This window comes from Charadrius vociferus, unplaced genomic scaffold (genome assembly GCF_000708025.1).
Source record: "Charadrius vociferus isolate BGI_N301 unplaced genomic scaffold, ASM70802v2 scaffold111, whole genome shotgun sequence".
Taxonomy (NCBI): Eukaryota; Metazoa; Chordata; class Aves; order Charadriiformes; family Charadriidae; genus Charadrius; species Charadrius vociferus.
Window position 1 is genome coordinate 3,754,004 of NW_009647046.1, and position 13,577 is coordinate 3,767,580.

The 13,577-nt window shown below is 48.8% G+C and overlaps 1 protein-coding gene across 1 annotated transcript in view; it reads right to left on the reverse strand.

The window, feature by feature from the left end:
* Positions 1 to 5,368: 5,368 nt before the first annotated feature.
* Positions 5,369 to 13,577, reverse strand: part of CRY2 (cryptochrome circadian clock 2) — an 18,989-nt gene continuing 10,780 nt past the window's right edge. The window contains exons 4-12 of the mRNA XM_009895713.1: positions 12,298 to 12,482; positions 10,914 to 11,002; positions 9,702 to 9,842; positions 8,895 to 9,206; positions 7,655 to 7,806; positions 7,308 to 7,510; positions 6,743 to 6,832; positions 6,121 to 6,262; positions 5,369 to 5,649 (exon numbers count right to left, since the gene is read on the reverse strand). Coding sequence (XP_009894015.1) covers positions 6,123 to 6,262; positions 6,743 to 6,832; positions 7,308 to 7,510; positions 7,655 to 7,806; positions 8,895 to 9,206; positions 9,702 to 9,842; positions 10,914 to 11,002; positions 12,298 to 12,482 — 1,312 coding nt within the window. The 3' untranslated portion in view covers positions 5,369 to 5,649; positions 6,121 to 6,122. The remainder of the gene's footprint in view (positions 5,650 to 6,120; positions 6,263 to 6,742; positions 6,833 to 7,307; positions 7,511 to 7,654; positions 7,807 to 8,894; positions 9,207 to 9,701; positions 9,843 to 10,913; positions 11,003 to 12,297; positions 12,483 to 13,577) is intronic.

The window sequence follows — 13,577 nt, forward strand, 5'->3', positions numbered from 1 at the left end:
TAAATGAGCCTTAATCCTAACATCACTAATAATATTCCTCCTCACAATCAATCTACTAGGCCTACTCCCCTACACCTTCACCCCAACTACCCAATAAAAAAAATAATCAGGCTGCGCTTTCCCACCCACCGCAGGTTTGCAGCGCTGGTTGGCAACAGGTCTGGCAGCCCCAGCACAAACCCTGCCCCTGTTGAAGCTTGCCAGGGCTGCAAGCACAGCAAGGGGAATTAAAAGAGCAGCTTACACGCGTTCTGCAGGCACAAGGGGGGAAAAAATCCCCCCACATATCGAGGTTGCAGGTCCCTCCCCAGAAGAGGCAGACCCAGTCTTGCATCCAGCTGTGTCCCAGGGAGCAGATTTCTCTCCCCTGCCTCTCCTCCCCATGCTTTGTCGGCTGTCTCATAAACCCACACAGGTCGTGCTGCGCACAGAAGTGGACAGCATCGGTATTTTCAGGTCCCAAGGCCACTCCTGTACCTGAACAGGAGAACTTTTCGTATTCCCTGCATGCCCACCTTGCTCCCGGTTACTGTCTGGGACAGTCCTGGATGGGGTGGGTGGCACTGCTTTAGCAGTTCAAACTTTAAAGATACAGCAGATCCCATCAGCGTTTCTCAAACCACAGCGCTGACTGTCATTGAGGCAATGGTATTAGCTCTTGGCCAAGACCCAGGACGTCAGCTGCTCCTCCAGAGAAGAGCAAGCAGAGCCCTTCAAGGCACACAGCCCTGCTCTCCCTCGGGAGTCTTGATCTCCTGCCAGACAAACTCAAAAGAGATGTTACTCCCGGGCCAGCGTGGAAACAAGCACACACCCACAGGGTCACCACATACAGGTACCCCTGGAGCAGCCTCCTGAGGGGGGTAGGTGTCCCCTTCACAGTTTGGTTACACAGACTGAACTGTCTTACAGGCAGGACCTGTGAGAGAGTCACCAGCATCCATTCAGGGTCTAGGGGAGCTTTGATACAACTCCATCTTAAAGCAAAACCCCCCACTACCAAAACACGATTCCTCTGCAGCATGGCTGTGGTTTGTCCTCTGACCTGGGGCAGAAGGTAAGGTTGCCCCCTCCTCCTGCAGCCAGATCACCACCAGCAGGTCTCACCTCACGTTGGGAATCCAAGCACCAAAAGCTCCCTCTGGGTCTGGTCATCAGGCCCTTCATCCCAGTCCTGGCTCAGGTGAGCCTGGCAGGAGACCCGCTTTGGTCCTTCCGGCTGCGCTACTGCTGGTCAGATCTATCTGCTCATATGCAAGGTAGAGCCCATGGTCTCTGGGAGAGTGCTCCCAGAGGGACGTGCATGTACATGTCCCACAAAAGAGACTACACTTCTGTCCTAGCCCGTGTCTCTGCTCACATGGTACCTGCTGTCTTTTTTGTCTCTTTCAAATTGCCCAACTGACGATCAGGTTCACTTCAGAGTGACTGTTCTCAGCCTGAAGTTAAACCTGAGGAAAGGTTGTGTGCTGAGAGAGGTTTTCCTGCTTCTCTCCCCTGCCTGAACCAGCTGGTCCACCCCAAGGTATTCCCTCTCCCCCTAGATGCAGTTAACACCAGAATAGCACACTGCGCTCTTTCTGTCACAATCCTTCTCACTGCTCCAGTTTCCCCCTCTGCCCCAGCGGCCATGGCTCTGGCTCCATCCCTTCGTATCCAGGTGTGCTTTCTACATTCACATCTTCCAGCCAGCCCCTCCTGAAGCCACCCCAGCTCCTTCTTTGTGCAGATGGAAGCAACGTGGCGGAAGGGAATTTCCCCAATCACCAGCACACGGAGCGGGCACTCACTCTGCTAGAAGTCCAAGTCTAGCCTGTTTCCATCCTTAGCCACACCACCATCATTCCTTTAACAGGGAGAACAGATGTACCGGCCAGCACGGAGAAGGAACCTCAAACCTGACCTCTCCAGGTTTAATTTACGTTCTTACACTCTGGGTCAAGAAAGCCAGACCCAGTTTACCATCATCCTGCCTCTTCATCTTCCAAGGCACAGGCTGCAATTTTCAAAAAGGTTTTTGTCCCCTGAGAGCCACTCAAGCACTAAAATGTTGCTTCCTTGAGCCCACGATGTCCGTGCTGGAGACAAGAGAGCAGCTCAGCAATAGCATGAACCTTGACCTCACCCTCACTCCATTGGCCAACGCACTGCACACGTTGCCCTCCCTGTAGCCCAGACATGCCCTTTTACCTCCAGCATGTCTTTGAAACACCCTAACTTGCAGCTTCAAAAACTGCCTTTTGCGTATCAAACTTGCCCGACAAATTAAGCTCCAAATTTTAAACGCTTATTCACACAAAATGTTTTAGGATTGTGCCTTTTCTGGATATTTTGTAATAATCGCTTAGCTGGTGTTTGGCCTGGCACTGTCCGAACATACCCGGCTGAGGCCAAGGCTCCAGCACTGCTGTTCTAGACCAGCCCTGTTGAGAAATCGCACGGCTACTTGCACTTCCTAGTCTTACGAAGAAAAAAAAAAAGGTACCTCATGTAAATCTCCAAAGACAAAAGAAGCTCCAGTAACCGGGTCTACCCAGGAGCACCGAGGAGGATGGCATAATGCACAAGCAGAACTTGACTCCAACTGTCCCTAGCTAGTTACTACGCTGCTAAGTCATGGTGTAGTTGGTATTGGCTCATGACTCTGCTGAAGAATTGCAAGAGAAAAGGCTTAGTCACCAAGAGAAGACCCATGTTGAACAATGTGAACATTGTCCACAGCTCTGTAGCCCTTCTCTGCCCCAGCGCCCACGCTCTCAGTCACAAGGAGCCTCCACACCACCCTGGGGAACATCCCGAAAGCCACTACTCTCACAGCATCACACTCAAACTGCTCTCCCTTCCCAGGCAAAGAACCTACTCTATGCCTGCTTTGGGGGTGCTTGTACCAGGTCAGACATTGCCACCTGAGCCCACAGAAAACAGCTGTGATCCCAGGAAATGGAAATCCCCAACCCGCTACCCGTTTCATGATGCTTCCTTCCTGTGTTATCTCAGCCTCCAGCAATCCTCTGCTCCTTCCTGAAACAAAGAGGGTATCTTCACTAATGATTATCGATAGATTTTTTCCTTTCCCGTGAACTGGTCAAGCCTTTTTGAACTCAGACACCCACAATTTTGGAAGAGCTTGTGACAAAAGCATCTACGTAAGGAAGATGCAGCCTTGCTGAATATGCCATCTTGTAGTTTAATCGAACATACTCCACTTCGTCATGCAGTTTTACCCACCTTTATCATTTCAACTGTGAAAAAGAGATCAGTGGATGAATCCCAGCCTACTGAAGAGGTTTCTTGCTGAAAGTTTTTCCCTCACCTTCGGCTGGCCTTGTATTTCTCTGTGCCCTTCCCAGTTTTACTACCTGAACTGCAGCTCTTCCAGGTGACACCATCCCCATCACAGGTACTGACAGGAATCGTGCAAACGTGGTTTCCCCCTCACCCACAAAGCCTTCGAAGAGATCACAGATTTTGCTTGCCCTCCCCTTGGGCTCCTTACCCCCATGGATCTGTTCCCAAAAAATGCTACTTACCAAATGAAATAATTTGGATGACAGCAAGGAGTGGGTTAAAGACATTTATATATATATATATAAAAAAAAAAAAAGTCATATTTACAGACCATTGCCTAAGCATGAAACTCTCCAAATGACAGAATTCACAATTTCTGTAACCTAAGTGTACAAAGTGCATGTCTTTCCCCTTTCTTCCTTCTGCAGCAGAAGATGGGGGGGAGGGCGAGGTCTCTCTTTCTTTATACCTTTCTACCTTCAAGACAGTGGGAGTAAGGTCTGGGTCAGACTGAAGGAGACAAAACCTGTTGATTACTGGATTATCCATCAGGCAGACTCTATGTATATATAAACTATATATACAGCAGTTCAGAAGAAAGTGAGGGCAGGAAAAGCGACTCTTGTTTACTTGGTCAGCGTGCCTAATGGATTCCCTTGGGAAAAGGAATCTAGGATCAATGCCCCATGGAGATGAGTGGGAAGGAAAGGTTACACAGCTATTCAATAAATTAACTCACACACCCAATTCAACCACTCCAGGTTTCCCAGACACATTTCCGACAGTTTCTATTTGCAGCCCCATTGCTCTGGGTTCGAACATGGGCTCCAAAACTGAATCAAATTACCCCAGTCAGAGTAGGAGACAACTCCTGTGCTCCCCGAGCTGTTAATTGCACAAGCTTCACATATAACCCCACGCTATCAGTGCCAGGTGGGGATGAAACGTTTTGGACAGCAAAGGAAAACAGTGCCAACAGCAGCTCATTGCACAGGATTAGCTACTTGATCTAATCCCTCCTGAAAATGGCCAAAAGAGGCTCTTCTACAGTGCTACCCTCACAAGGGCGGTAGTGCTGCAGAAGAGGTGGGAAGGCAAGCAGAGGTGCTCTGCCAGCACCTTGTTGAAATGACACGTAACGGGAACAGGCCAAGCAGTGTGTGGTTAAGAGCCAGGAAAGCTACACAACTGTCCTGCTAGACTACAAAGCGCCAGCGTGAATGCAAATGGCAAGAAGGAACAGCGTGCAGGGTATGAGGTACGGGAGTACACTGTGTAGAAACTCAAAACACAGACGCCACTACAGGAAAGAGCAAACATCCACACAGAACGGACAACGGACTGAGCCCGAGGAAGACTCTCTTCAAGGAGCTGATGTGTAATACACCCCCTATCAGTATGAGGCGCTCCACAGGCTACACACCAGACACCACCCACTCCACTGGAGAGTACGCTCACTCAGGGAAGGAAATGCTGCAGAGTGCAGGGCCCAGGTGTAGCTCCCTTATTGTTTGGGCCAACAAGCTTCTGGGAGACTGCTTTACCCACATCAAGGCATGATCTTATTCTCTGAAGAGTTTCCCCTTCTCTCCAAGTCCCTCCCCCGAGATGTGAAACTGCTCTGAAGCTGCCCGTTCCAGACAACAGCACTATGGCTCACCTTGCAGCAGTGAGCTGCTTCTGCTGGGGAAGTTTTAAGTGCCTTTCAAGTGTATAGACAGTTTACATCTCTTTGTTCTTGTGCTACAGTTGTCCTTCATTTTGTTTCCATCCCACATGGCTACCACCTTGATTTACTCAGAAAGCATTTATGTCCCCATCAGTCTACCCTAACAAAATAAATACTGAGATTTTCCTGTTCTCTTGTAGGATGGGTACTCTATTTTTGACATTGTAGCAGCTTCCTTCTCAACTTTTTCTATAATTTGAACTAATCAGTGCACCTCACTGCCTAATACTAGTGATGAGAAAGGATGTTTACACTTTGAGATGCGCAGATGCTGCTCCTTACATCAATGCATCGTCATATGCACTGATCCGTTGTCAGAAAAGAAAGATACACCTGGGAGTGAGGGAGCGAACAAGCTGACAGAAGCCTCTTGCCCCCCTTAAATGTAGGCAGATTTTGGCCATGGATGAGAAGAGGCATATTTGTCTCTCTGGAGACCAGAAAGCCAAATATTCCCAAGCGCAAGTAATGTAGTGCCCTTTTGTGGCAGCTATTGGAATTACACATTTATATGAGACCCCATATTTTCTGTTGCGGATCACAAGTTCCGTTCCCTCTGTGGCAGCAGTCCCTACTCCTCTGGTCACCTCTTCAGCACTCTCACTCTTCACTTGCAAGGTGCTTGTTGCTGGCTGTAGGAGAAAGCAAAAGAGAGAATTTGCCTTGACCTCCCCCTCATGCTGAAAAGATCCCAGAACACGTGACCAGCTCCTTCCCTCACGGGATCTGGAGCCGGTCGGGCAGATGACTCGACTCCAGCCCATACCCTCACCACATCTCCAAATCTGCCTACAAACACACTCTGTGGAAGGACAAGCAGCCTCACCAGAGCAAACCCACGAACAAATGTGATCTCTGATTGTTCTAGTAACAGGGTACTGCTCTCTGCTGGACAGCTGAGTTAACAGCTTGTCAAGCAACAGCAAAACAACCAGAGGGCAGACCACTGCCACATTACAGGGCCATGGAGTTACAGTTAGGAGCCATCTCCCTCCACAAGAAAGTCCATTTTGTTCATTAAAATGCAGGGAGCAAGGAAGACTGAGTCTTGCTAGCTGTCAGAACAAGGTAGTTTAGGCCAGATCACACTAGGGACTACTCACAATCATAAACTCTTGCCAGGGATCTCTGGAGCGGGGAGACCTGTCACTTTGGCTCGTTTGTACAGTTCTTCAGCGCACAGCTCTTCTGCTCCCTCATGTTTGCGCTTTGGAGAAGCCTGGTCTGCTTGCGACAGCCTCATCGCTGTAGAGGAAGAAGAGTGATTGCAATGTTTCCCTTGCCTTTAGATCTCTTCACAAATATACCCTACCCTTTCTCCCTACCCTAGGAGAAAGAAAACACAGTGCACAAGGCACAGAGAGATGTTGTCAAAGCCTCCTTGAAAACTTTTGAAAAAAACCAAACTTTGTTAAAAGCAAAATAATTAAGTCTCCCAGAACAAACAAAAAAGTATTCTCTGATGGCGGACTGCTTAGTTATACCCGATTAGCCCTTAAGTGGCTGCATATGATCCCATACAGGCTATAAAAGATTCACTTCTTCAGCCCTTTTAGGAATGAAGGCTCACTGGGGACTTCTGAAGAAAGCCTAAAGGAAGATAAATATCATCTGTTTTCCTAGCTACACATCCTCTTCTTATTAGAAAACGATCTCTCTCTCCTTCCCGTAGCCTTTAAGTCAACATGAAACTCTCTCAGAAGCTCACAAATAGCTCCAACTCACCTGTACTGGTGCTGCAGCCCTGCCCTGAAGCTGAGTCTGCAACTGGGCCACTGAGATCTTCCACACATGAAGGGACCGATGCCAGTAAACCTAGAGAGAGGCATGGGGTCACAGTTAAGAAGCAAAATACACCTGAGGCAGGAGAAGCCCTTTCACATGGAAACACCTTATTTATCACCAACCAGCACATTCATACACCAAAGCAGGATGAGTTCAGAGCTGTGCTCTCCCAGTGCTGGCCACAGACAGACACTGTCATCTAGCAGCATATTTCTTTAGGATACCCTGACTAGGTTTTTTCCGAAGTGAAGACTGGACCACTGGTGGCACATGGATGCTGCCATGCCATCAGCAGCTCTCAAAACTAATCAAACCCCACTCTTACCTGTCCAAGAGCTCAATGGAGCTCTCCCTGGAAACCGACTGAGCAGACCTGGCAGGGACTGCTTCCTCTCACAAGGACTGGCTAGAGAGTCAGCTGCTATCTATTTTAAACCACGAGCTCTACTCCCAGCATTTTATCTCCTATTAAAGACAAAAATCTTTTGCAATTATTGGTACTCACAGAGGCCCCTGTAGCGCGACAGCTGCTGGTAAATCTGCTTCATGCGTTCGATGTTCAGTCGGCTGGTCTCTGCATGGTTCACCATGGGTTTGGGGTAGTCCACCCCAATGATGCACTTGGCTGCCTTCTGCACAGACTCTGGGGCGTTCCATGGTTCGTAGATATATCGTGAGGGGAAGCCCTTTAGTTTGGGCAGATACCTCCTGCAACACAAGTAAAGAGATGCACAACCACCACTGCAGCAACCTGGTATTCACAATGCACAGAAAGCGCCATGCGCCTGTCAGCTACTGAATGACTTAGGCTCACAGATCAAGAAAGAAAGAAGCCGCAGTCACATCACTTACTTAACGTAGTCACCACTGGGGTCTGTGCGACGTCCGAAGCCCACGGGGCAGTAACAGTGGAAGAACTGCTGGAAGAACGCACTGCATGAAAGCCACATCCAGCTGCCTGCATTTACGCTGAAATCTGCATCCAGCAACAGTTCGTCAAATACCTGCAGCAATTGGAAGTGAAGAAAAAGGCAGTGAGAGCTTCCCCAGGCAGGACTTTGTGGCAGGAAGACCCAAGATGCTATTTCAAACAGCAGGCACTGAGCTGTGAGAACAGCTCCTAGAAACCAGAGAAGCAGCGAAGAGGCGATCTGCTGGCTGAAGCCAGTTGGCGAGTCAATATATCTCACTTCCTGACGCTTTCACATAGGGAGGCACTGTCTGCTCACGCTGATAAAGTGCTGGCTTATCTCTCACGCAACTACAGACTAAATCACTACCCAGTGTTGCAGCAAGCCTTGAGTATTGATCCTAACCTGGGAGGCGTAACAAGTGCAAAGCACCAACTGTGGGAAGCAGGCCGATGCTCCACAGAACAACAAGCACCAAAGCAAGAAGGAAGAACCCCTCTGAAGGTCCCAGAGCACACTGGCACTGACAGACAGATAGGTTTCAGCAGTAACTTGCTCACATCCATGCAAAGATGCTGTGCTTTTAGCATCTGACCCTATGATGCACTTTCAGCTATGGTGCGCTTTGTCAGCTTTGTGACAAGATGCCCCTGCCTCCACTTTTTGTGTAGGGCAATATGTACACCAGGTATGTTCAAGCTGTCTGTCCCTTCAGATGGCCCAAGAGGAGGGTCTTTTACCTCTTTCCTTGAGAGACTCTAGACTCAGATTTCACAGTCACGGAGCGTTCCCTGACCGGCACGGTGATGAATTATACAATGAGGAAAAAGGTCCAGTTATAAAGTGACATTGAACTTGCAAAGAAAACAGATGGACTGAGAGAACTTTTACAAAAAAAAAAAAAAAAAAAGCCCCCAAAACCCCAGTCTGTATTTACCAGTGGGTCCCATTAACATTTAGTTACGGTTACTGGAAAGTCTTCATACTGTCATAGCTTCACGGTAGAAGTCAGAAAGAAGTTAGGCTGTTGGCAGGCCAAGAGCCCGCTAGCAAATCCTCTTTTCCACACAACTTTTACTTGCAAAGCAAAAGCCATACCTGTGTGCCCATCCTTGCAGCGAGTGCCAGGGAGACTGTTTTCCTTATGGTCTCCTGCAAGCCTCTGGAAATGCCAGACTCACCCTGACTCCTGACTCCCAGCTGATCCAGAGGTCGCCCCTGGTCAGGAAGCAGGCCACGGCGTGCCTGGCCAGATGGTGGATCCATCCTTCCTGTCTCAGTTGGGTCATGATTGCATCGATCCAAGGGAAGCCTGTCTTGCCCTCTGCCCACTTTGCCAAGGCTTCAGGGTTCCTGTCCCAGGGGATCTGGATGCAGATGGGGTTTCCCTCCATACGATCAAACTTCGGGTTGTTTGTAGCTGCTGTGTAGAAAAACTCCCGCCACAGAAGCTGCCCGTACAGAGAGAGGGGTGGTGTGCTGTTCCGCTTTACCTGTGGAGGAAGAAACAAGGGTATTCACAAGCAGGGGAAGACTGGCTTCATTAAGCCGAGCTGTAAGCCACCCATGCATTTATACACAATTCCCAAGTCAGTTACTGACAACTGCCATAAAGGAGATCAGTTCCAGATCATCCTTCACCAGAAACCCCAGGTAGTAATGTTAGTGCTGCTTTTAGCTCACTTGGTAAACTGATAAGAAACTTGAATGACTCAAAACTAACTCCAAAAAGCTCTACGTGGCTCATGACACAGGAGTGCAGGTTGAAGAACAGGGTGCCTGCAGATTTAAGGTTTGCTTGCCTATATACAGGAAAATCACTTTTCCTCACCCCAGAATCTCTTCCTGTGTAGCAACAAGCTTAGCCCATCAGTCAAACGCAAGGGAGGCAACAGTAACTTTTGCAGCTGTTCTGGCACACTGTCTGGGAACCAGCATCATGCTATGCTCACAACCAGCTTGCTCTCCAGATAAACCTTTTGTCTTACCTTCTTATACAGCTCCCAGAGACGATAGTAAAACAAGCGGCAGGACAAGCAGCCAAAACGCAGGTAGGGACTGAGTCCTGTAGGGCTGGCCAGCAATGAATTGGCGTTCATCCTTGGTCTTTCGTAATTTGCAACCCATGCCTAGACATATTCAGGAGAAATGAGCCAAAAAACCCTCAAATTTGCGGGACACTGCTAAGGGTAGGCCTCGTGCAGGTGGTGAGGCCACTCAAGTCTGACAGCAGTCTCTCTTCTATTCACCTCCAACCACCACAGAGAGAGGTCTCAAGTGGGCAATCCCAACCCCCACACCCCATTCAAGAAATGCAAAACTTTCACTCCAGGATTTAAAGCAGTTAGTCCGTATTGGCCACAAAAAGGACTGAATGTGCTCTGCATGCAGGAGCTAATAACCCTGGGAGCTCCTAGCAAGCTAGCGCAATTGTTTTTGTTTATGTCCAGGTATGCCTATCACAGTTCACGTACTAAACAAGAAAACTAGGGAAATTCAGACCTTTTTGTGGAGTATTACGTTGACAGTTTATTCCCCCTTCAGCACAAGAATTTATGCTTTGATCTCTACAACTGCCACCAAGATACTCAGCGTTAAAAAGATACAAACTGGTTAAAAATGAGTCATGCTTCTGCAGCTGGGCCATCTTTCATTGCTCTGAAATTGCTCTCCTTGTGCACTATAATCAAGAACACATGCCCCACAGAAAAGATTTGAGTATTTCAGCAAGGGGCTCAAGGAATGCCAGCCAGTGAGACACCATATTAAGAGGCTGATGTACAAGGGGAAGGCATTCTTTTATGAGCACGTGCTCGCACCAATACCTGAGCTAAAGACAAAACGTGATGGTGTGGAGTGTGCAGGAGGGACTAAGCAACTTAGAACGAGAGTTTCGAAGTTTGCACTCCTCTAAAGGAAACTGAGGAGTAGAAACAAGGAAGAGAATGCTATACACTTCAAACAGCAGCATAATTAATATGTAGCTCTACTTCTTTGGGTCTGAGGAAGCCCAGGAGCTCCCTGCTCCACACACAACCCAAGATCACAGGAGTACTCCAACAATACCAAACACCCCTTCCAGAGGTGAATGCTGTGATCGTTGCCAGGAAGAGCAGGGAAACAGAGCAATGCCCAACACTCAACATTTTTCATGTGGAGGCACAGCCTACAGGAGTCACCATTTAAATAACAGGGGTTACCTTTCTTTCCAAGTGTTTATCCAGCCGTGCCAAGGCTTCCGTCTCCCCTCCTTGCCAAACTGCAGGGGCAAGACCATCCGTAGGAAAGCCTGAGGGAAAGAACTTTGTAAGATTTGAAGCCACGCCTAGACAAAAGGTATAAATGGGATTAAGCATGTTATTAATGCATTAACACTGCTGCTTTAGTCCTACAGCAGGCAAATCATGTGGAAACATGGGGAAAGCCTGCTCATGACACAAGGGCCTCTCCCCACAATGCTTCAGGCAGCCTTCTGGGGACTTTTCCCTATCGTTCATATGCCAGCACTCTCTCTTGTGTGTCAGCACTACCCACAGGGCTCTGCTCCAAAGGCCATAGCAGCTGGCAAAGGAACATCTGCTCCACTGCTCTGCCTTACAAAATACCTTGCCGTATACACCAGCAGCTCACCAGAGAGCTTGGCTGCTCCTCGTAAGGCTCCTATTCTGTTGAAAGCGGGTGCTGAGGAAGGCACTGGATTAGTGCCAAAGAAATGATGCAAAAGGGGAAGTAATAATGCAGTTACCCTGCATTGCTCTGGCCTGACAGAGAAGCCTCCCCTGGAGCAAGCAGAACAGTGTAAGGTCGCAGGCAGTCTCGCATTAGGCCAGACAACAAAGGCAGCAGATCTACCCAGGACTGCAACCCTTAGGATACTCCTGTTGTGAAGTCATCCGCTTTTACATGACGGGCAGAAACTTTGCCTTAAGGTACAAGGCAATACTCCTATAAAGCTGGTATAGAGCCTCCAGTCACACACACACACAGACAGTATTCTGCATTAACCCTTTCTTCCCTTGCATTTACATTCACTTCCCTGATGTAGGCCTTGCATTCCTTATGCCTCAGCTCTCTGTTCATCCTCCTCCAAGAAAAGTACAGGTATAGTAGGATGAGTGAAAGAAGTTCCTGTAATATCTTTTGTCTTGCTAAGCTCCCAAATTGGTGCTGCTTGGCAATAACTGAATGAAATGATCTAAGCCTGGTACACAGTTAGTTTACCTCTTCAGGTCTGTTACACAACGTGTCAGAGACGGCAGTAGGAGGAAAGCAGCTGGTGAGGACGTGAGACACTGATACAGTGGTTATATGCTCAGTATAGCAGAGAACATAAGGACAGATGCAGAGCATTTCAGAGCAATGCTAAAGGGGACACTGTGCATTGACAGTAGTGCATGGGAGAGCAGCCTATTTCCACAAGGTCCAGCATTCGCTGAAAACATTAGGCTGCCTCTATGGCTAGAGGCAGCCCAGGTCAGATGAGAAAGCTAGAGTTGTCCTGGGCACATGCCAGCCATCAGGAACAGTTTCACTAGATCCCGTTTCAGCTGACAGTTAACCCTTGCCTTCACTCTCAACACATACCCAGCTCTTCCAGGGATGGGACCCCATACACATCATCATGGTTCTCCTGGATGTCCACTTTACACGTTTCCATCTGCTGGCTCATTATGGTGCTCACTGGCTTCTTTGGGAGCTCCATACGGCTGATGATGGCCTGGAAGCGCTTGTAGGTAAGGGGTGGCTTGTGGCCATTCAGCTCAATTATTCTGGAGACAAAATAAACATGGTGAAACAACACAGCCTCACTACCACAGAAGAAACAAGGAAATGACACCAAACTGCATCTCACTACCTCTTCTCAGGATAGCCTTTCACTTTAGATACAGAAATCCTTATACATCTACCTTCCTCTTGATGCATCCCTCAAAGGGTTATTAAAAACAAATAAACAAAATCCCAAAACACACCAGAAAGCAAAACTCCACGTACTAATTCATCTCCATGGGAAAAAACCAAAACAGCTCCAGCTGAATCAGGCTTAGTATCACATCTCTCTCCCAGAGCTCCTCATCAGACCCCTGTATAAAAATCTCAATCTGATTACTGCCTTTCTGTGTCCCCAAGACGGCAAATCACAGACCTGCATCTGTTCCCCTGACACTGTGTGATGTCCTAACCTGATTCTGACCTTACTTCCTCCCTGTCCGACACAAACAAAAAGTCCCAGTCTGCTAGTGACCCCTCCTCCACCTATCTCGGATGAGACAAATCCCAGTTTGCGTCATTCCTCTCTCCCGTGATTAGGGAAATCACCATCCTCCCCCACACCATAAGGTCACGAGTAGACCTGTCTCATGTTATTCACCTGTGTCAGATCATGCTACAGAAAAGACAGTCATGGTTCCCCATTCCTCTACTTTACTAAGCATCCACAGCCTGCTTGGGCCACGCAGTCTTATTTTTCCTGGGACAGAGCGCTTTGAGAAGCCCCCCCGGGCAAGATAAGCTTCCCCATGATGAAAGCTGCCATTTCTAACCCCTTCTCCTGCAGGGAGAGGAAGGAGTTAACAGCAAAGCAGACAGCACAGGGATCGCCAGCATTACATAAAGTTGAGGCAGCCAACCCCACAGCTCACACAGGAGCCGCAGCAGAGCAGCCTTCCCCACCCATTACAGTCAACAGCTTATGCAAGGGGCTGGGCTTAAAGCCGAGTGTTTCGGCGGACGCCATGTGCCTTCCCCTCCTCCCCCCCGAAGCCGCACGTGTAGCGAGGAGGAGCGACACGCCGGCCCGGGGCCTTCCCCGGCCCTGAGCCCTCCCTCACGTGTGCTCCGCGCTGACCCGGCTCCCCCGGCTGCCG